We start from the raw sequence: 24830 nt of genomic DNA on the forward strand, positions 1-24830 counted from the left end.
TGTTTTTGTTTCTTGACACTACTTTAATCCAGCAAATTTTCACTGCATGCCTGCTAGGCAAGAAGCAGAGTTCTAGGAGTAGGTGTACAGAATGATAGAGCCAGTCCTTGCCTAGATCCTGCTCCTGATTAGAGGAAAACACCAAGACCACCAAACTCAGATGATGATGAATACTATGATAGAAGTAAAACCAAATGCTGTAAAAACCAGAGGAAAATGAAATCATTCTACCTGGGAAGTGGGAGAGACAAGTTATAAGAGAGAGCTTCACTGTGGATTCTGACAGGCAGAGAAAGGGGAACTATCTCGAATGATACAGAAACACAGGCAAAAGCCCAAAGATACCAAAACACCTAATGCCCAGGTTCATGCAGGGACCAGTGAGACATCTGGCAAGGCAGGGAGGGGATGCAGGGGTACTGGGGTAGAGAGAACTGTGTGACAGAACAGGTGAAACTGAGGAGGACATCAGTGCCTTTGAGAGGCCAGGAAGAAAGTTTGGAGTGCAATTTATAGAAAATGAAGATTAATGAAAAAAAAGGAAGGTAGATTAAAAGGCAAGAGAGTACACTGTAGAAGATAATAAAACTCATTTTCTAACCGCCTAAGAAGTGCCTCTTGAAGATAAACACTTTCCACTGTCATTAGCTACTTTCAAAATAACTCCAAGCACTTTATTATCTCTTACCCTGTTAACTTGGATGTAAGGAAGAGGTTGCCATCTGCCCTGATTTTTAAACTGGGAACTATAGTATGTGACGGTTGTGTATTAGCGGCATGACTCAGGGAGTCAAAAAGGCAACTGAAGCCTAAGATTCAAGTTCCACAGAACAAAGCCAGGAGCTCCATCCTTTTCACCATAGTGCCACCAGCTTGGCTGAGGACAGCCAGTGCCTTTTGTCAGAGCATGTGTCTACTCAGCAGCCTTTCACACTCCCTCCACCCCCATCCAACAGGACCTTGGATTTCAGTCATGCAGAGCAAGCAAAGCCACAGCTTAGATTAAAATGAAGGGAACAAAGTTATTCCTTGGCTTTTGAGAACCCCAAGAGCTCAGGATCTGGTGATTTCCTGGGAAATTAAGGGACTTTCAAGAGAAACTCTAACTTTAAGTTATCTCTGCCTTACACACCAACTTAAGACTCCAACCCCTGCATGAGATGGGCTCTCGTAACTCCTGAAGCAACTGCTCATGATGTATGCTGACGAACTAATGAAGTCTTGTTCCTGAAACAGGAAATAAAGCACACATCACAGACAACTTAACAATGACAAAGAAGATCACTCTGATGACTGAGAAGATGGGTTATACTTTTTCTTTAGTCCTCTTAGCCTACGAGGCTCTGCTGAAACGACTTGTTAATAAAGTTGGGCAATAATACAAAATAATATTAAATGTAAATTGTAATTATAACTTACAAATTGAAATTTATTTTTCAATTAAAGATAAAATTTAAAAAATAAAAATGTTAAACTAGTAAAAAAAAAAGTAATAAAGTTGGGCAAGAAGAAGTTAAGTCATGTTCTTACTGTGCCAAAAAAAACACACCAAACTTGTACCACCCTTCAATCCTCTTGATATTTTACTCTCTTCCCATCTTCTCCCCTAAGGTCTCTCCTTGGATGTTTAGAATTTCGGGCTTGGAAGGGATAATAATTAACAAACTGGCAGAGTAAACAGCCTGGTCCTGATAAGAAGCTAATCCTGGAAACATACTGCTTCATTGGGCCAGTCTCTACAAAATGCGTCAATTAAGTAGAAGAGCAAGTTTCCAGAACTGAAAAGATTCGTATTTTAACATGAGCATGTACAGAGTAACCACTGAGCTGAAAGGAGGCTTATACATTTACACCCTTGCCACGACCTTATTATGGGCGAAATATACTTCTTTTCCCCTTGACTTTCGGTTCAGCCAAGTGATTTGCTATGGGATGTTAGCAGGCATGATAGAAGCAGAAGCTTGAAATGTGCTTGCATGAGGCCTGTTTGCTTGTACCGTGGCCCAGACCATGAAAAGAGCATGCTCCAGACAACCAGCTGGTTAGAGGATGAGACTCACGTCCAGCTGACCTGGAACTACCCACAGCCTGGATCCAAACCTAGCCAAATCTACTTGACCAGCTGACCCCCAGCCAATCTGCACAAGCATAAGAAAAATAAATGTTGTTTTAACCCACTGGTTTGGAGTGGGTTGTAGGCAGCAGTATTGGAACGATAGCTGACTGAAGGGTCAAATGGCAGAAATATGGAAAAGGAGTACACAAACCACACAGATACAAACTCATCCAGTAAGGGTCTCTTTCCCCATCAACTTTCAAAGAATGTTTTCAAAAGTACTTGAGTAGCCCTCAGGCACTGCCTTCCAGGGAGAGATGGAGAAAGCCTTTATCAAACATGAGCAGAAAACAGCTACAGATTTAAAGCACAAACACCAGCAGAAAAATCTAAAATGGGCTTGCAAGGTCAAAAGAAAGGAATAACTTGAAATATCATTAGGCTTTCTCATAACCTTTGTCACCTAGCACATATCACATTTCTATGTTTCTCATCTGAAAATATAAAAAAATAAAAATAATAAGGTTTATGAAAAAAGGAATTGGAATAGGAGAAGAATTCTAGCTTTAGAGCCCAGAATTATCATATGAAAAAAGAAAGAGCAGAGGGGTTCACCACGGTGGCGCTCAGTGTGCTGTCTCTGCAGAAACGTCACAACGCCCCCGCTGCAGTGACAAGGAGAGGCACGGAGCAGGGCAGATGAGGCTGAAGTCCCTCAACTCACTGCTGAGGTGCCTCCTGTGCTAACAGGCGCTATGTACACTAATGACTTCAAATAGCTATTTGAGTTCTCTTTTCCTTAAATGGAGCAGATTTAAGCCCTCTCTCTTTGGCAAATTTACTCAGGAAAGTGTATATTGTGCCATGAAAGGTCAAACAACTTGGCTTCACAAGCCCGGGGCTGCGGCACCACTTGGTACAGCTGATACAACTTAAAAAATGAAAAAGTCACTTTGGTGGTGCTTATTCCACACCCGACTATCCTAAAATGCAAGTCAGGTCTTCGCTCGGTTTCCTGCACAAAAATCTCTCAACAAAGGAAATGTTAAGGAAGTACCACAAAATAACGTACTATCATCATAATCAGGAGGAGAGAAAAGAAAGTCTAGCGCACACACGATCCACAGCACAACCTCTGACTTCATGAGCAGTCTTTTTAACCCTCAGAGCACACTGAGCTGCCAAAATGTTACAAGAAGCACAACTGGTAGGAACAAAATAGAGAGGGAGATGTTAAGAATAGTATAGGAAAGGGAGAAGCTAAAGAACATACATGCTGCAATAACCCATGGGCATGAACTAAGCGGGGGCGGGGAGCGGGGACATTGCTGGAGGGAAGGGGGTTAGCAGGTGAAGGGGGGCAAAGGGAAAAAAATTGGGACAACTGTAACAGCATAATCAATAATACATACTTAAAAAAAATAAAACTTTATATAACGTGATGCTGACCACACTCTCCAAGAGAGTTGGCAGAGGCAGAACAGAACAGCTAAGCCCGGCCTTCAATAGTTTAACCCCATAAATGGTAACTGGGTGCCCCATTTTCATGTGCAGGGGATCTGGGTTAGGGTTTCTGCTCAAGTTAGAGATGCAGCTAAACCTCATCTACGGGCCTTGTCAATATTAGAGGGGGATTTTAATCCTTTTACCTCGACAGACCTCACAAACAAGCCTAGGATTCAACAGCCTGTGGATCACAGTCTCTCATGCATAAAGTCAGACAGACTCTATCAAAGGAGAAAACTACATTCTGAATCGCAAACCTGGTGCTGCTGTCTCTCAACAGACGACACAGGTTTCTGATCAACTCAGCAGTAAGTGGGAACACAAAGAAATGTGTATTTTGAAGCGCAGAGTAGGATAACTTGTGTCCTTTCACAGCAAGTCTGCCCAAAATGCAGACCATCACTGCCTAACCCTTGACATACAAAAAACATTCCAATAAGAAATTACTAGTTTAGAAATACCTGAAATCTAGTCATGCTATGCACACATATTCTACAATATTGCCATGGGAAGTTTTTTTTTTATTTAACATAATCACTTTATACTGAGTTTAACAAAGCAGAAAGGCAAAGTAGATTCCCTTGAATATTAAATGGAATTTAATATGTGCTGAGTCAAAAATGGAAAAACTCCAAGTGATAGCAAACCCATAGATATCAACATCACCTCTACGTGTTAAAATACACACAGCTTCAATATCTAAGAGCACCTTTCCCATGTCTTAAAAATCAAGCCAGAACCCCAGTACCCCAAGAGTCCTAATCCGTTCTATGATCTCACCTTAAGCAAGGCACACATAGCCATATTGGAAGGAAAAAGAAAAAGTTTTATCTATTTAAGCCAGCAAAATGAAATTAAGACAACCTTTTTATAGTCCTTACTTTCAAAATATTTTGGGTTTCATTCCATTTATTTGTCCATTCTTTGGTCAATTCTTGAACCTAAAAGGAAAAAGACACATTTGTGATTGCTCCATAAAAAAAAATATTGTGATTTTCTTCCAGGGAGTTTCTAAATCTCACAGCTTTATGAAAGGATGTATTATAATTTTTTTAATAGATAGCAATCTATGCCTGAAAGAACCATCACCAAATAGAAATCAAACAGCTGATCTCTTCCTACCTCCTACATTATGGCAAAGGCAAGAACAGAAAACAATGTGTCAAGTTGCCTAGATTTTTGCATCTTTTTCATGGTATACTTAAATAAAAGCTGCTCCCTTGGATATTAACCAAAACCACAAGTTCAAGAATGGCAATGTCCTGTTAAGTGCATTAATTTTTCCTGATTATACTCTAGCTCCTAAAAAATAATGATTTATTTTTCTTTCTCATTACATGTGTAATTAAATTACCTAGAATGCTGCAATATTCTTTTAGGAGATAATCTGCTTTTGTAGCTAATTAACAGGGTTTATAAATCTCATTCTATCTTTAAAAGTTAGGGGGACTCTTTAATTGACTCCCTGAGTAAAAGCAAAATCTTTTGATACAAATCAGCTTCTTTCCAGTCTGCTGATCTTAGGAGAGAAAATGTGCCCAGCTGTTAAGCATGGTACAACTGGAAGTTACGTCTCAAAGTTAATAAAAATCTCCTGCTACTTCCATAAAACTTTTAAAATAATCCTAGTAATTCATTAAAAAGCAGAAAGTGACTCCTTAGAAGAAGTGGTAAAAAATGAATGAACAATGTGTCTACAAAAAAGAGTACACCTATGGCTAAAAGAGAGACTTTCGAGAGGCAGAGTGGTGGAGTGCATGCTCCCCAAGCCTTTACCCTTCTTTACACTAGCTCTCCAGCCACCTCCCCACCCCCAAGAGCAGACACTGCCCCATGGACACTTCCTGGTCTTCCCTGTGATAAGCTATCTTATTGAACCAGGGCAAAACTGAATGTATGGAGTACATGTGTTTGTACTCTCACTGCTAGGAGGAAGATACTTTTTCCCCACACTTAGTAGTAACTATAGTAACAGGAAAGAGCACTCATGTCTGCAACCTTCCTGAAAGTGTTTGTAACTGATGAGAAATGGAGGAACTGGACTGACCATTTATCCCAGAGGAAAACGAAAACATCTCTCTCACTTAACCTGAATAGGTCATTTCCTTTTACTCCTCTGTTTCCCTCTAATAGGGCTGTACAACTTCTAAGCTAAAGTAATGCCTCTTCTTTTTTTACTAGTAATGTCAAAATTCTCTCATCTTCTTTATTAAAAAAAAAACAAAAACACCACCACCATGGCTGAACCTCTCTAACTTTGTTTTTGCTTGTTTTTAATGGTTTGGAAAGACTGGCCTGATCTACCTGGAACCGGTTACACACTCCAGTCTTCCAGCTCTTAAGTGATGCCAACCCCACGGACTGTAAGGGCAGCAATAAATGCCACACGGCTCTCCAGGTTTTTATTTTGGAACAGCCTTCAAAGAGGAAATATTCTTACACCTTCTCTTCCTACAAAAGGGGAGAGACTGGTGTGTTGAATTTACTAATTTATAGTAATCAGTTAACAGATTCTCACCAGCAATTTATGTGAGAAACACAAAGTATTCAACAATAAATGTTTCTGTGTTCACCAACACATATGTTCTGCCTGAAGAAACATAAGCCAATCAATCCTTTTCCAATTCAATCAAATAAGTCCGGCTTTAACCAAACTATAATTATGCCTTGGATTTACTTTACTACTGAATTTAAAGCAAATAATCTTAATTTATAAAATCAAGAAAAATGCAAACACTTGGTATCTCCACTGACAATGTGATCAGATAATAAAGATTTATAGCCAACAAATGGCAAACAATTTTCAAAGGTCTGCAAAAAAATAGGTGAAAATTCAGAAAATGTTATGAACAAGACAGGCAGTCGTTTCTGTCACACCATGTACCATGAATTCAAATTAAAATGCTTATTGATTTCCATTAACTTGCTAGGTATTCCTGAAAACTATTATTAAGAAATAATTTAAGACTAACCCTAGACATCTCAAAGCACTCAAAATTAGAATCTGAAGTACTAAATACACATTTCATGAGGAAAATAGGAATTAAGAAACTAATGATTTTACTAATGCTATTACCATCAAATTATCCAACATAATTATCTAGGGAAGTGTCAACAAGTTCCTAACAACAACTCAATTTATATTTTGAATATCCTGTATGTTTGAAAGGGCCTCACCAATAAAATTCAGTATTTTTTTCAATTTGTTTTAACCATTCAGCACAGTGAACAAAGTCCAAAAAATGTTCTTAATGCCCAGTTATCTCTTCAAACAGGGTTACTAAAAAGAAAAAAAAAAAAATACTGTAGAGCCAGGTCAGGCATGAAGCTGGTTTTCAAAAAGCACCAGCACACAAACACTGGCTTCAGCCCACAACATCTCCAGGGACAGGCTCTCTTCTGGTCACTCACTGCCACTCTCTCTCCCTGCCGCAAAGCTCATCTAGCTTAAGAGAAACCAAGCATCTACCAAGAGTACCCCCCCGAAAACAAAATAAAAGAATGACAAAAAACTAAATGGTGAGCATGCTTAGCTATGGTTAAGCTCTGGGGACCATTGCTACTTCATGAATGTGGAACACGGCTGCTTTCCACCCAGGACTCCCATCTACTCTGCAGCCACAGAGACCTGTTTCGTCAGCATGGACTGCATGTGGAGTTCAGCTCAACTTGATCATCACGTGCTAGACAGGCCCCATTAATTCAGTCATAGATCGTGATAAGATACATAAAAAGTCAATTATTGTGGTTCTTTAAAAATTATCAGAGGTGGGGGCAGGGAAGGGAGTGTTAAGTGTAAAGAAGAAAGAAAATAAGTCTCAAATGGCAAGAACTAAAAAGCATATATTTAAAATAACAGTGAAAGTTGTGATTTTAAAATAACAAGGAATCAAGCTATCACTTACTCTTGCTTCATTCTGCTGAAGTTTTTCCTCCATACTTAAGGCTGTGGGGGAGTCTAAAAGGGCGATCTATAATTTAAATCATAAGAGAGAAGCAATTAGTGAACAGCAATAATCTAGAGGAAGGTTGCTCCATGACACAGTAAATTACCAAAAACTGCCAAGTAAACTATTAAATACAGGTAAAAAGTATTGTTACACACCCCTAAAAAGTGTCAATCACTCCACTAAGTCTTTACTCCATGGGCTACATATCTCATAATATTCAAAACCAAATGTAGGCAGGCTGATAAACCTACATTTGCAATGCAAACCAGCAAAGTGAGAAAAAGATAAATGTAATACAACTGACATTTATTTTACCAAAATCTAGCATGATCTACATACCTAGATCCTAAAGGATTGGTCCATTTTGAATATGCACAAACTACAAAATTCAAAATGTAAAAAGCTTAAGTCTTGCCCAACCACAGGCTTCTGAAATCCAACCATGCTGACACATACAAAGAAAACTCATTTATTTGCACTGCTGGGTGATACTCTATCTGTGGTATGGCTACACGACAATCTATCCATTTCTTTGTCCACGTTACAAAGGTATAATGATTGACATAAGAATGATAAACACTAAAATCAGGTTAGATCTGGGAGGGACAAGCACATAAAGACAAGAGAGGCCCGTGGAGCCAGGCAGGGAGCAGCTTTGACTGACAGGTAGGACACAGTGCTCTTTCTCATTCCATAAGAAAAACAAAAGGGAGTCCTGCTCCCTCCCACCCCACAGGCAACCACCTTTATCCAATTTGCTATGTAAACTTGCAATTATTCTCATCATATACAAGCATGTTTTTGTTTTTTAAACATAAACAACATGAACACTATTCTAAACATTGCCTTTTCACTAAACAACGTATCTTGGGAGAAATTCAGTATAAATAAAACCACTTCATTCTTTTGAAAATTCCAATTCCACTGTTGATAGAATTGTATGGATATTCTCTAATTTACGTCAGTGCTTTCCTTTTAATGGAAATGCAGTTTTTCTAATCTTCTGCTCTACCAGCAATGCTACAATGACTATTCCTATACTAGCTGCCTACAGTATACTTGGTTGAGTCAATAGAATAATTTCCTAAGAGGGAATTTGTGAATCATCTATATGCACAATTTTTTTAATAGCTAAGTTGCCCTCCCCAGAGGCTGAGCATGTTTTTCATTACTATTTACTTCTCAACTTCTATTCAAACTAATATAATCCCCATGAGGAGCTCTTACTAGGCTCAGTTAATCTTTCAGACTAATAAGACTACAGGGGCCACACTCGGCATCTGTCTACTCAGCAAAAAGCAGAGCTGCGGCAGGGAAGGACCGTGTGCTCTCTGCAGCAGTCCTCACAGCTCTCCAGGAGTATTCCCTCTGGCCCTCTTCAGTGGAGGAAATTCACACAGGCATTTGCGGGGCCCATCTTGGCTTAGAGTCCCATGCCCGTGGGAACCAACATCTCTTATAACAATGTCACAGGCACATCCTTCAGGATCCCCACAGGGACACACCTATTACAAGATTCACTGCACTCAGGGAAACGCAAAACTATGGCTTCACGGCAGCACATTTATAGCTTATACAGAATTCATCCTAATCCAGATGCAATTCACCAATTACAGGGTATTTTTATCATTATGAATGTTGCTTGGTTATACAGCTGACATGTCACTGTTACCCAGTTAATAGAGAATAAAATCAGCAAGTTAACTCGTGATCAAATTCATCCTTAGTAGAAGAAAAGGAGCTTTACTAACATATTAGTTCAATACATCACTGCATCTAGCATGTCATCTTACACACAGATGGTACTCAATAAATATTTTTCACTGAAGAAATGCAAGTGGTACACGTTATAATGACCGCATCATTATATATGGTTGCAATTTTCAAAACAATTAGCAACATCCTTTATGACATGTTTGATTTTAAAGACTCCACTGTGAGAACTTTTCATCTGTAATCAAAGGTGAAACATTCCTATCACATCATCAGCTCAGTGGACAATAATTGATTAAATACACTCAAGTGCATGCAGGCTATCAGGACCACCATAATTTTTGGAAAACTACTTTAAAGCACACATGAGAAAGCACACTAAAGAAAGACCTAAGTCCTTTTAAAAGAAAACTTTGGTAAAACTAAAACATTTGCAATTAAATTACTCTTTTCAAGGTGTCTTTATAGAAAAAAAATGTTCAGGATTAATTAATACTCAAAGTTTATGTGTTAGACCAAGAGTAATATTACATCAAAACTTCAGTAATATCAACTCCACTAACATGTACAAGCAATCTTGGCTCCAACTCTTGCCAATATAATGTGCAATCAAATGTTTTGATTTTTGCCCACATGAGGTGAAAAGGACTTCTCATTGATTTTTAAGAACATTGAGGTATAATTTGCATACAGTAAAATATACAGCTTCATAACTATGTATCTATGTATCCATATACATATTCATTTTACTAGTCTTAATATTTGCATTTACTATAATTCAAATGACAGTGAGCATACTTTCATATGTTTAGAGGCCATTTGAAACTTTTTTTCTGTGAATTGTACTCACATTCTTTGCTCACTTTTCTCTCAGGTCATAATATTTTTCTTATTTTTAATAGCATTTCTCAAAATAAGAAAAGTGGTCTTTTGTTACATGATTTGGCAATCTTTTCCCTGGTTTGTATTGATTTTCATTATGTAATATACATATGCTGTCTTCACTTATTTTTGTCTACGTGAACTCTCATAAAATGAGAAAGAGGAGTTCAAGTTCCCTGTGAAAAACGTGTGCACGGCTTATCTCCTGCTACTTCCTGAAGTTTCTTTAGTTTGTTTTCATTATTATTTTTAATTTTATTTTTCAAGTAGAGTTTATATTCAATATTGTTTTGTATTAGTTTTAGGTGTACAGCATAATAATTAGGCAATCATACAATTTACAAAGTGATCCCCCCTGATATTTCTAGTACTCACCTGGCACCACACACAGTTACTGCAATAGTATTGACTATATCCCCTAGGCTCTACTTCACATCCCCATGACTATTTTGTAACTACCAATTTGTAGCTCTTAATCCTTTCACCTTTTTCATCCATCCCTCCCAACCCCCTCTTCTCTGGCAACCATCAGTTTGTTCTCTATGAGTCTGTCTCTCTTTCAATTATCTTGTTCTCTACATTCCGCATAAAAGTGAAATCATATGGTATTTTTCCTTCTCTGATTGCTTTCAATTAGCATAATACCCTATAGGTCCATCCATACTGTCACAAATGGTAAGTGTTCATTCTTTTTTATGGCCTTGCAATATTCCACTGTATACATGTACCACAACTTTTTTATCCATTCATCTATTGTGTTGCTTCCATATATTGGCTACTGTAAATAACTCTACAATAAACACAGGGGTGCATATATTCTTTGGAATTAGTGTTTCTGGTTTCCCTGTATATATAACCAGAAGTAGAACTGCTGGGTCGTAAGGCAGTTCCATTTTTAATTCTTTGAAGAACCTCCAATCTATTTTCTACAGTAGTTAAACCAATCTGCATTCCCACCAACACTTATTGTTACCAACACTTGTTGTTTGTTGATTTATTGATGACAGCCATTCTGACAGGTATGAGGTGATGTCTCATTGTGGTTTTAATCTGAATTTCTCAGATAATTAGTGACTTTGAGCATTTTTATATGTCTCTTGGCCACCTGCATGTCCTCTTAGGAGAAACATCTATTTCCTGCAGTTCTGTTGTTCTTTTTCCTTTATGAAAGCTGACATCATATTTGATTTTTATTAGGAATTGCACTCTTTGTTGTGATAAAGTGCTTATTTTAGGCTCAAATAATGCTGCTTTTGCACTGCTGTCTTTCCCTTTGAATGAGCGGGCAGACTTTTGCCTATCCTTACAAATATTGTATAACTGAGGTTTCTTGTGTGACCCTCTCTACGAGTTGTCTAGTTGTCTACCTTAAAAGTTTATACATAGTGATATTTCTATAATCTATCTATTATTTAAAGTTTATATATGACTCGAGCCACAAAAATGAGGAATTCATCCTGCTTCCATGCTCTCTCATTGTGTTCTTCACTTCCTGACTTTTGTTGCTCATTTCCTTTCCATATTGTTTAATTTTCTTATTACCTCCAGCTACATTTAAGAGAAAAGAATAAAGAGACATTTTTTGTCTGCCAAATTCAGAGCAGAAGTCTGAAAATATGCTTTAAATATAATAAAAGAGAACACCTGAGAAGACTAGATATCCAGCACTGTCAGGTGTGGCTCAGCTGATTAGTGCATCATCCCACAGACAGAAAGGCTTCCGGTTCAATTCCCAGTCAGGGCATGTACCCAGGTTGCAGGTTCGATCCCTGACTAGGGCACATGCGAGTGGCAACCAACTGATGTCTGTTTGTGTGTCTGTCTCTCTCTAAAAGCAATGAAAAAATGTCCTCAGGTGAGGATTTAAAACAAAAAAGGCATGATATCCCAATGCTGGATTTCATTAATCATCTGAGAAGTACAAACTAAATCATTAAGTGATACCACTATTCATCCACCAGAATAGTTACAGTTAAAAGTGGGCAATGTCGAGTGTTGACAAAGACCTACAGGGACTACAACTGGTCCTTTCACATACTGATGGTGGAGGATAAACTGGTATAACCACTTCTAAAAATTGTTTGGCAGTATCTACTGAAACTGGACATATGTACACCTTCTAACCCACCAATTCCACTCTTAGGTATAAACCTAACAGAAATGCATTTGCAAGTTCACTAAAAGAGACACAAAAATCCACAGCAGCACTAATAGCACCAGAACAGAAACTCCCAAATGCCCATCAGAGAAGAACAAATGAGTCGGGACACAATATAAAGATGAAAATAAACAGGTTTACAGTTAAATACACCAACACAGATGAATCTCACAAATATAACACTGAGTGAAAGAAGTGAGGTCAAAAGAGTATATACTGCATGATTCTATTTATATAAAGAAAAAAATAGGAAAAATTAAAAACTAATCTATGACTTTAGAAGTCAGGATAGTGGTTATCCTTAAGGAGAAGGGTGGGTAGTACCTGGAAAGGAACATTTTGGGGACTTCTAGGGTTCTGATAATGTTCTGTTTTCAGATGTGGGTGTAGGTTAGATGGGTGAATTTATCTGGTTTAAATTCACTGATTTGTATACTTATATAATTTTTGTGCATATGTAATATTTCAGTACAGTTCATAAATATACAAACACCTACAAATATCTATATATCTATATCAATGTAGGAGAAGTAAATCCAATACATGTCAAAATATTTTGTTTTACTTAAATTGTGCTTTTGAAACTCTACGCCCATGATATTTTGCATTGGCAAATTAATAAAATTATTAAAATTAGGAGCTGATTTTTATTTAGCTGTACCCAAATAACCGTAGAAATAGAACTCTGACTCGAGTAACATTCTCAATGAATCATGGCAGCATTTGGAATAAAAGGTTGTGGAAATAGATCAAAAACATTTAAACAGAAGTTTTTAATGGGCACTTAAGTACACCTGCTTATTTTATTGGGCATCACAAATTTAATTAATTGAGAATAAGTCTGTATTCTCTCACAATTTATAGTTTTATAATGTGATAAATTATTTTAAGTTGGACTCCTATTTTTATTGTAATGTATTAAATTTATCAAAGAATTTTATCTTCAGTACGTTCTAAAATAGATTTAGCTATCTTTTCCATCCTCAATCCAAAAGCTACAGCAACAGAAACACTCCTTTACATACAATAGTAGTTGTTGGTCATGAAAGAAACAAAATAAAAGACTACAAAGTGTAAGGTAACTGGCACACACAATACCTCAGAAGACATTCCTTAATAGAATGTGTAAAAGCTTCAGTAAATGAGAGGTTTTTCTGTCCATGAATAAGGCTCCTTTCAAAAATTTCCTCAGTTTAATTTAAAACACTGATCTTTATTTCCCTTCATTCTCTTAACTTAGTAAAACATTAAATAAAGAAGATGCACTAGAATTTTCCAAATACTTTCCTTCACATATAGCAATTTGGGTGATCCCGTAAAATCATGCTTACATGTTTACTTCAGATAAATAATGTTTTAAAAACACTGAAAGAGAGATCCCAATAGCAAGGTGTATCAATAAAAATGACTAATGGAGTTCAAGTTATAAGTTACATAAGCCTGATTGCATCACATACAGCTAAACTATTCATTCTGACAACTTCCTTTCACACACAGGCAAGCTCCACACCAAAAAGTAAAATGGAGCCCTGCCCAGGTGGCATAGTTGGGTGGAGCATCGTCCCAAACATCAGAGGGTTGTGGGTTCGATCCCTGGTCAAGGCACATACCTAAGCTATAGGTTCAATCCTCGGTCAGGGCTCATACAGAAAGCAATTGATCAATGTCTGTCTGTCTCTCTCTCGTTCTTTCTCCCTGCCCCCACCTTGTCATTCTCCCTTTCTCCCTTCCTCCTGCCTTCCCTCCCCTCTTCTCTCTCTAAAATCAATAAGCATGTCCTCAGATGAGGATAAAAAAATTTTTTTTAAGTAAAATGGATGTGGACGTATTTTTCAGTACAATAAGCAATTCCTATGCAAATACTGTCCACCATCTTATGGGAAAGAACTGTCAGTTGTGTTTCAAGACACAGGACACTCAGTGAGATTTTCACCCTGTCAATACTCTCCCAGGTCGAACCACTCATGGATGTCAAGGGCTTCGCGGGCCGTATATTCCCAGATAGAAAACAACTCCAGAGAGGCAGAGCACTTTGCATTCAAAGACAACTAATTTTTTAATGATACAATTAAGATATCTATTCATAGGTTAAGAAAATGGAAAGAAACGTATCTTTGTTTATTTCTAACTCTAATGTAAGTCAAGCACTTTGAAAAGCTATCTTTGATTTTATTCTAAGAGTGGCCTTTCATTATAAGAGTATCTAAGCCTATAAGAAGCTAACTTGGACTATTCATCAAGAATGTAACTCTGCATGTATGAGAAGCAGATTATAAGGAAGTTTACTGTGAAAAACACAAAGGACAAGGCTCCTTCACTAGCATCCTAAAAGGACTTGAAGTGAGGAACATCGTCTCAACCAGACCACAAGTATGTCACCCATGTCACTCTATCACCATAACCACCACCTCTGTAAAAGGCAATACAAAAGTTCAGCCCCAGCTGGTGTGGCTCAGTAGACGGAGTGTTGGGTGGCAAACGAAAGGGTTGCTAGTTCGATTCCCAGTCAGGGCACTGGGTTGCCGGCTAGGTCCCCAGTAGGGGATGCGTGAGAGGCAACCACACATCGATGTCTCCCTCTCTCCTCCTTTCCCCTCTCTTTAAAAATAAATAAATAAAATAATTAAAAAATTAAAATAAAATAAAAGCTCAGAAAGGTGTTCAAAGTAGTCTTTCCTTCTGCTAAAATACATTTTCAAATCATAACATGCACAAACAAAATTTTAAATATAACTCCAACCATCTAAATTTCCTTCTACTAATGGAGATTATGCTGCTCATCCTATTGCATGCTAAATTTCCATCCATAATTGATAACTATTAGATAGTTAATCATTTCAAATTTAGTGGATAAAATCTTACATGGAGCACATAATAAATGTAAAGGCCAATAAGAGTGTGATGTAAAAGAGACCAGCCACCTCATTCAAGCTTTACTTAGCACTTATTTACTCCAATCAATACAATAAGTGAGATAATTGTCTCATTAAGATCTAGAAACAGATGTCACCACTACTCAAAGAAAAGTATCCATGAGCCTCAGAAAAACCCAACCTGGTTCCCTTGAGCAAGCAGCGTTTTCAGTCTGGCTATTTCAGCTCGCAGCTCACGGATGAGTTTGACGTTAGCGTCCTCATTAATGGTAGGCTTGTTGATGATATTTTTGGCTCTATTTGCATAGCGAAGAGTACTTAGGGTTTCTCCGTAATTGACATCAGCAGGTGAAATGGCTGTGAAGAATGAATTCAAAAAATGATTTATCTAGCACTCCCTGTTTCATTTAACACAAAGTTGGTTTGCAATTTAAAAGTCAGATCAACCCCAGGTCATTGGATAGACTAAATATTCATTGCCACAGTAATGAATGTTAAAAATTATCTAAGATTTATAGGAAAGATGCTCACCATACTACATTAAATGTGATTTTGCTTGTCTAAAGTGTAGATGCAGCCATCTAAACAATTCTAAAATATGATATGAGATACTCATTTTAGTTTAGGGAGCTTCCCCTGTTAAAAATATAGGAGGAACAGGAACTCAAGACTATGGTAGTCCCCCTTATCCATGGAGTATATGTTCAAGCCCCACAGCAGATGCCTGACAGCAGCGATAGTTTTAAACCCCAATCAACTCCTTCAACTCTGGAGATATGACAGCAGCTTCTTCATAGGCAGACACAGCCTCTTCAGTCATTTTTATAGATTTTAGTCCAAACCTATTCCTAAATCTGTGTAACCATCCCTTACTTGAAGTAAATAGCTGGTGTCACTCATTTCAGGGGACATTTTGCTGAAGTCTGTATATAGGCTCAATGCTTTCTGATGTGACAGGTTCCCATCGATTGAAACACATTTTCTGTTCATGTCTTCCAGCCACAACTGTAATTCCTTTTCCATCTTAACTATGTACTTATCACACACAGTGGCCATAACTTTTGTAATTTGAGTGCAAAAGCAAAAGTGGCATGGATTTCTTTTTTCCTTCTTCACAATTTCATGAACACAAAGAATATCCATTCTTATCGTAGACATTAGCAACCTCAGCATACGATTTATTTTTCTTATTGAGAACTCTTCACCTTTTCACTTAAAAGAAGGACTTTATGAAGTCTACCTGGTATGCCCAAATTACCAGCCTCAGTACACTTGCACTTTGGGGCATCATTAAGTAAAATAAGGGTTACTTGAACACAAGCACTATGATACCAGAACAGTTGATCTGGTAACCAAGATGGCTACTAAGTGACTAGCAGGCAGGGAGCATGTGCAGTGTGGAGCTGCTGGACAAAGGCATGAATTCACATTTGGGTGAGAATGAGTGGGACACACTACTCAGAACAGTGTGCAATATAAAACTTATGAATTGTTTATTTCTGGAGTTTTTCATTTAATATATTCAGACCAAGTAGACCACAAGTAACTGAAAACACAGAGAGCAAAACTGTGGATTACGAGGGACTACTATATTTGTACTTCTCAATATTAAATAGAAATTAAAATTTTTTTAAAGTTCTGGAAAAATCCAGAGCATGAAAATTTTGAGAAAAGTCAATGTACCAGTTAATTCTTTTCCTCATAAAACTGTGGTTAATTACATCCCCACCATCACCACGAACTTTAGGACTTACTTAGGTGGCTCCACAGTTGCATCCGTGGTACATACCCCAGGATAGATCCCTTGCTGAGTTAATACAAGGTGTGGAGATAGGGGAAGGGAAAAGGACAGTGAGGGGGTGGGAGGAGGTGCGGGGAGTAGGGTTGGGAGGGAAACAGTTTTTGATTTCTCCTCAAATAGTTATCTTCTCTTTGTACATTTTTCTCTATTCTCCTTCTTTCAGTTAATTAGTGAAGATATAGAAGTATATTACTGTTACCATTTGTTATATTTATTGGATCTTTTCCCTCTCAATTCTTAATATCAAATTCTACATTCATTGCTTTATAATAAAAGAAAGAGTTGGGTTATTTTTACTTTATGTTCCTATAATGATTTTTATCCTATGAGTTAGTGGAGTTAAAAGTTTCTATCTCATACTTTAAGCAGAGAAAAGCTGAGATTCGTTCTGCATGAATCCCAGCTTGCATAACCATGAACATGGCAAGTTTGCAGACCTAGTAAGAGGGAAAAAGGGTAATATGATACTGTGGACTAGAATAGTAAGTGGTTTTCTTCATGATAGAAAAACTGTTATTTTTTTTAACATAAAAAGATACTATTTCCTGCCCTGGCTGGTATGGATTGAGCACCGGCCTGCAAACCGCAAGGTCACCAGTTCGATTTCCAGTCAGGGCACATGCCTGGGTTGCAGGCCAGTTACCCTGTTGGAGGTGTTTGAGAGGCAACCAATCAATATATCTCTCGAACACTGATGTTTCTTTCTCTCTTTTTCTCCATTTCTCCCCCTCTCTTTCAAAGTAAATAAATAAAACCTTTTTTAAAAAGATGCTATTTCCTAATGAGACTCTTTAAACTTAAATTTTTGCAATTAATTCACATGAAACACTATGTTGAAGAAAAGAACTTAAAATTCTTACTGGCAATCATGATAGTTTTAGAGTTTCCTCCAAGGCTATCTTTCAACAACCAAGTCAAAACAGAATCCCTGTAAGGCACAAAAACTTGCTTCTTCTTTACAAAAGGGTTTGCTGCATCCTGAGATAAATCAGCTGCAGAGAAGAAAAAGAGACAATTATTAAAGTTCTTTTCCTCTCATTTGACTTCAGAAAACCTCGAGGATATAACCTCAGTCTGTAACACAAACATAATTGCTTTGTGCTATTATGGACCACAAAGGACCACAGGACCAAAGAATAAGAGGGGACGGGAGACAAATATAAACCTACCTAAGGCAGAAATGACATTTCCCAGAGTCACGAGGGATTTGTTAATATTGCCCCCTTCCTTTAGTCTAACCCCGGTGGCTCCAGTGGCATCGGCACGCTCACTTCCAGCAAGATCGACTAAGTGGATCTTACTCACGGTTTCACATGGCATTTCAGAATCAAATTTTGCCTATAGCAAAACATAAGAGGAAAGTTGAAGAGATATACACAGCTCTGATGTTGTTTATGATACAAATTCTAATTATTTTGCACTCCTCAATATGATCTCTCAGCATGGGATTTTTTTTTTTTTAATTTGGTTGTTTCATTGGCCTTCGCGCTGATTATAAAAATTGCCAAAATTAAACTGAATACATATGTGGTTCTTAAATTTTCTGAAGAACTATTCCGTTATTCAAATCTTTCAGTGTTTCTCAAGAAAGGCTTACTGAGTCTGACTGTAACAGAATAGAAACCTGGGCACTGAGGGGCACTCAACAAAGAAAAATACAAGGAAACAAGTAATTAGTTTTGTTTTCATCTAGAATCTTCAGCATTCTGAGCACAATGGCTCCCCAAAATATGATAAATGTAGACAATTATGTAAAAGATCATTCAACCATTATTTGATATTAAAACATGTTTCAAAAATTATAAAAAAGTAATAATCTTAAATACTGTATTCCTTGATTCTGAATTCTACCAAAAATTCTTTCCCAAAGACTTATAACCTATATTTTACAATCTGAACCAAAATACCAAAAGGAAATTACCATATTTTGACAGAAATGTAAGCCCCTTAGAAATCAGGAATGGCTATATCCTATTCACATTAACTAGAAAGGAGAAAAACCAGCAGAGTAAATCAAAAGCAAAGGTCTCACAAAAGGTAAAGATGGGCAGAACTTATCAATTGACCTTAGAGAATTTTTTTGTTTTTCATTTTTTTGCTCTCTGATCCCCTCATTAAGAAAATGTAACCTTATTCTATGTGATATATTCAGTGGTTAATATAAGCCAGGACACCCCCAAACTCCTAACATATTAGTAAGCCATGAGAGGGCCCTACATTTGTTCATTCATCTGTCCTACTAGCCTAGGTATTAAAATATTTACCTTCAATAATTTCCAGACATGCAAAATGTACTCCACCTCTTGATTAGAATTATTCTTGTATTAGTGCTTAAAAATGTTCGTTGTCCTTTAATATCATTCCAACAATCATAATCAACACTGTGGAGTGAGCTCCATGGAGCGATAATACACCACAACCAATCACTTACCTTGGCCTCCAGCTGTTCCGACTTGCAATCCCTTTCTCCCATAGAGCTTGTAACAATGAAAACTTTTGCTTAATTAAGCACAAAGCAAGATTTTTTATGTCCTGAATAGGGAAGAAGCCTGCTAAATATTTCTTAAGAGTACACATCAGGACATTTCAAATTACTGTGATTGTAACCACAGAGAAACTCAGCACAAAGCACATGTTCAACTCTCATTAACAAGAAAATGACAGTCAGTCACCTTTGCCTGCTGCTGCTCCTGGTTCAGCAATGATGGGTTCTCAGCTGGTGCTAATCAGCAAGTAAAGACCTCAGGGATGGAGCCAGCCGCTCCCTGAAACTGCCCTTACCTGAGTGAACTTGATGGTGAAGATGGCATGAGACCTACTACTGACATCGTTCATTCCAGTTGCTGCAGTGGTACGATTGATATTTCCTGCATCCATAAGTTCTTCTACATCACTATAATTCTGTACTAAATGTTTGGACAAATCTGCAAAAATAAAGAAGGGGTGAGAAAATCTTCCTAATAATATAGTAAATGGAATATGAAACTTACCTCTATGAAATAATACATGACTGAACAAAGGTCTTACATGTTCCTATAGAGGGATAGTTAATAACTCACTCGGGAGCTGGGCCTCCTGGGGTCAGATCCCAGCTCTGCTGCTTACCAAGTCACATAGCCCACCACGCCTCAGTCATCTCATCTGAATAATGCATGCCTGACGTGGGGATAAATGTTAGCCATTATCATCAGCCTCATTAGCTTTAGCCATAGCACCCAGAAGGAATACGTAAACACTGACTTCAGGCAACACACAAAAGCATTTTTTAAATCCTCTTCAAAAACTTTTTATTCATTTTCTTAGGAACATTCACATAGTTCCAAAGTCAAATATACAAAACGTGTAAAAAGTGTCCCCCTCCCCCTATCCTACCACTCACTCCCCCATGCCCTCTGTCAGGCAACCCAATATCACCAGTCCCTCCATGCCCTTCTAGAAAGAACCTGTACATATACAAAAAATTATATATGTTAAAAAATCTTTTCCCCTTTCACACAAATGGCAGCATACCAAAAACACAGTTTTACATCCTGCTTTTTTCTATGTAATAATGATTTAAGAATATTCTGTAGCAGTTAAGGTGATACCTCATTCATTTTTATAGCTGCAGAGCATTCAACTGTCTGAACACGCCATAACCAATTTAACCAGTTGCCTATTGAAATTATAGAGGCTGTATGCACTTTGTTTCCAATTACAAGTAACACTGCTATAAATAATATTGTACATAGGTCTTTTCAAGTGTGTGTAAATATTTATGCAGAATAAATTCTTAAGAGGTGGAATAGCCTGATCAAAGCACATTTGAAATTTTGAGAGATAATGCAAAAATTGTTCTCCACAGAAGGCAATTAAGACCCAGCAGCAGCGATATATAAGACTGCCTATCTCCTAATACTGTCCTGTCGGGCTTACTTACATATACCAGAGGTAGGTAACAAATGTAATCTTAAAAGATTTTTATTTGGCTTTTCTCTATGAATGAGGCTGAATGTTCTTTCCTCCATTTAAAAATCATCCATATTTCTATTTCTATGAACAGTCTATTGGCATCCTTTGTCCATTTTTCTACACAGAGCTCTTTATATACAGTAAGAAAATTAGTCCTTTGTCTGAAACTTGAATTGAAAATACTTCCCCATTTTATAAGTTGTCTTTTTACTTTGCTTATGGTATTTCTGCCAAGTGTAAAGTTTTATTTTTTTACCACTTCAAATTTAACACATTTAGTTCATGGTTTCTGGGTTTTAAGTCAAATTTCTAAAAGCTTTCCCTTCTCCCAGCTTCTGGAAATAAGTTACTTAATAACTCATGTTCTCCCAATGTTTGAATAGCAAATTTATTAGAAACTAAATCCCCATGTGCACCTACATCAGATTCTGGATGTTTTACCCAGTTTGATTATTCTGTCTCTTCATAAACCAGAGTTATAATATGTTTAACATCTGATAAGACAATTAAAGGGAAAACATGAAAGCACAGTTAGGCTAAATCTATTAACAATAGTAGCTGTTATAAACTACAGAAACGAAATACATAATTACACACCTTACTTTGGGCATAAAAGGCAAAAGTTCAACTGGCAATTTAATAAAATGCAGAATGGTGCACCTGATATCTGCAGGTAAAAAGAATAACCGTAACAGGAACATCTTTCAACTGATGACCACTTCTCAGTCTTGCCTCCAAAGAGACACACACAAAAGACAATCACACAAGAGCACATTTGTGTGTATGATTCCTACAAGCCAGCCATTACTTGGCTGCCTTATTCAAAATAAGTGAGGATAGCTTTTTTATAAAAAGAGCCTTAAATCCAGCCTCTTTTTAAAATAATTAACACAGGCCATCCCATCACTCATCTATACTTGTCACATTCCACACAACTGACTGTAACACAGCTAACTGAAAACAAATGCTAAGAACCACAGTGCAGGCTACTCTGCAAATGACCTTCTCAAAAGGCAAGACACCTTAGAATCTCCTTATGGTCACATGTTAGCATTAGTGTGAGTAAAAATATACAGCTAAAATGCAATGCCATTTAAAAGGATAGGTTATAAGGTTGCTTATCTTGCCTGAGAACATTGGAAAACAAATTACCAGAGAGTTCTTAAAGCCAGAGGACATCTATAGGCAAGCCTCAGAAAATGAGTGAGTGCACAGTGAAGTATGAATTCAGGAAATAAACACTGAAGACATAAACATGGATCGTCTCCTTGCACAACAACCACAGCAAAAATTACAACTAAACTACAAAACAACTATCACCTAGAATCATCAGAAAATCAAGTTATATGGAAGGCCAACAACCAAGGAATTAAAGAATTCACATTCATCCAGACAGGTAGGAAGGACGGAGACACAGAGACACTGTACAGGTGATCCCACACCCACATGTGGTGGGTAAAAACCGGGAGGGATACCTTGGGAGTGAGGAATCAGAGCCCCACACCACACCACCCAGCCCAGGGTTCCAGTATCACGAAGGTAAGTCCCCATTACTTCTGGCTATAAAAATCATTGGGGGGTGAGGCGACAGGAGAAACTGCATGATTCTCTGGTGTCTCCTCTTAAAGGGCCCACAACAGACGTAGGACTTATGTAGAATCACTCCCTCTGGGCTCTTGCACTAGGACAGCAGCTGAAAGGGCTCCAGTGGCATACAGGGAGAAACTGAAGTGTCTAGCATCAGGGTGAGTGCCAGGGGACAGCTTCCTCCAGGACAAAACTCCAGAAGCCAGGCAGCAGCACTGCTCCCTCCTCCACTCAGAGCCACAGAGCACTGACACCGTACCTGAGACTCCATCAACATGGTTCACACAGGTTGCCCCGCCCTGGTGATAACCTAAGGCTCCACCCCATCCAACTTAGCAGCACACTTTTCTATAATAGGCCATATTACTAAGGCAGCAGCTCTAACTAATACATAGAAACAAACACAGGGAGGCTGCCAAAATGAGGAGACAAAGAAACATGGCCCAAATAAAAGAACAGAACAAAACTCCAGAAAAAGAACTAAACAAAATGGAGATAAGCAATCTATCAAAACACTGGTTATTACGATGCTCAAGGAACTCATCAGGTACTTCAACATCATAAAAAAGACCCAGGCAGAAATTAAGGTTACATACACTAAGTGAAATAAAGAAAAATTTACAGGGAACCAACAGTGCAGTGGATGAAGCCAAGAATCAAATCAATGATTCTGAACATAAGTAAGAAAAAGACATTGAATCAGAACAGCAAGAAGAAAAAAGAATCCAAAAACACAAGGATAGGCTATGGAGCCTCTGGGAAAACTTCATACATACCAACATTCTAATCAAAGGAGTGCCAGAAGGAAAAGAAAAAGAGCAAGAAATTGGAAATGTATTCAAAAAAATAATGAAAGAAAACTTCCCTATTTGGTGAAAGATATTGGCATGCAAGTCCAGGAAGCACAGAGTCCCAAACAAGATGGACACAAAGAGGACCACACCAAGACATATCATAATTAAAATGCTAAAGGTTAAAGGTAGAGAATCTTAAGCAGCAAGATAAAAGCAGAGAGTTACCTACAAAGGAGTTCCCGTAAGACTGTCAGCTGATTTCTCAAAAGAAACTTTTCAGGCAAGAAGGGACTTGCAAGAAGTATTCAAAGTGATAAAAAGCAAGAACCTACAACCTAAATTACTCTATCCAGCAGAGCTATAGTCTAGAATGGAAGGGCAGATAAAGTGCTTCCCAGACAAGGTAAAGCTAAAGGAGTTCATCATCACCAAGCCCTTATTATATGAAATGTTAAAGGGACTTATTTAAGAAAAAGAAAATCAAAACCATGAATATTAACATGGCAATGAATTCACAACTATCAACAACTGAATCTCAAAAACAAACTAAGCAAACAAGCAGAACTGAAACACAATCATAGATATGGAGATCATTTGGATGATTATCTGTTGGGAGGCGGGAGGGGAAGAATGGGGGAAAAAGTGCAGAGATTAAGAAGCACTAATTGATAGGTACAGAATAGACAGGGGGATGGTAAGAACAGTATAGGAACTGAAGTAGCCAAATAATTTATACGCTCGACCTATGGACGTGAACTAACAGAAACTGCCAGAGGGAATGGGGGCTACTGGGTGGAGGGGGCAAAGGGGAAACATTGGGACATCTGTAGTATCATAATCAGTAAAATATATTTTAAAAATACATCATGTAACAACAGACATCATTTTTACAATAATAAACTGTCAAAAAAAATTTTAAAGTCTCAGTATTATCCTTTGTTTTTTCCTCAAAACTATTATTTTTGCATAAATTCCCAATGAGAATAGGGCTTCAAAATATTCACTCTTACCCTCAACATATGGTCCTTCTTTTGGATGCTCACGGACTCTTAAATTGAAGGTTTTGGATGACTTCCGCCTAAGTAGATCTCTCACATGTTCATTATAAATTTCTAAGTAGCTAAAAATTTTAAATACAGTTGAATTCAGATAAATGATTTTAGATATTAAGAATAACAACACCAACATGCATTTATGGTTGCTGACTAAGCACCTTAGCAAGTACTTTGCTAAGCACTCATGGAACATTTCATTTAATACTGACAATGACCCAAAGGTAAGTACTACAATTATCCCCATTTTATAGGTTAGGCAATGGAGGACTAAGGTGATTTAAACAATTTGTCCAAGGTTGTACAGCTACTAAGGGGTCAACAGCCATGAGGACTCTTAATTGCTTTCTTTATCTGTCCTCAAAACCCCTGAAGAAATGGGCTCCCAGAAACATTTAATTTCAAGAAGGAAAAAACACCTCAACTATCCAGATTTATTTAAAAATTAGATTTATAATGATGTTACCAACATAAAGAAAAACACAAACCTTATTCAGCTAAAAGAAT

At 37.6% G+C, this 24830-nt stretch overlaps 1 protein-coding gene across 5 annotated transcripts in view; it reads right to left on the bottom strand.

Annotated features, from left to right (window-relative positions):
- KIF16B (kinesin family member 16B) overlaps window positions 1-24830 on the bottom strand; it is a 301049-nt gene that overhangs the window by 230864 nt on the left and 45355 nt on the right. For all 5 annotated transcript variants that reach the window (XM_024559335.3, XM_053926360.2, XM_053926359.1 and 2 more), the window contains 7 exons: window positions 24282-24391; window positions 19721-19863; window positions 18109-18277; window positions 17800-17931; window positions 15320-15495; window positions 7468-7533; window positions 4444-4503 (listed from right to left, as the gene is read on the bottom strand). In XM_024559335.3, coding sequence (XP_024415103.2) covers window positions 4444-4503; window positions 7468-7533; window positions 15320-15495; window positions 17800-17931; window positions 18109-18277; window positions 19721-19863; window positions 24282-24391 — 856 coding nt within the window. The remainder of the gene's footprint in view (window positions 1-4443; window positions 4504-7467; window positions 7534-15319; window positions 15496-17799; window positions 17932-18108; window positions 18278-19720; window positions 19864-24281; window positions 24392-24830) is intronic.

The sequence above is a fragment of the Desmodus rotundus genome, chromosome 6, assembly GCF_022682495.2.
Source record: "Desmodus rotundus isolate HL8 chromosome 6, HLdesRot8A.1, whole genome shotgun sequence".
Classification (NCBI taxonomy): domain Eukaryota; kingdom Metazoa; phylum Chordata; class Mammalia; order Chiroptera; family Phyllostomidae; genus Desmodus; species Desmodus rotundus.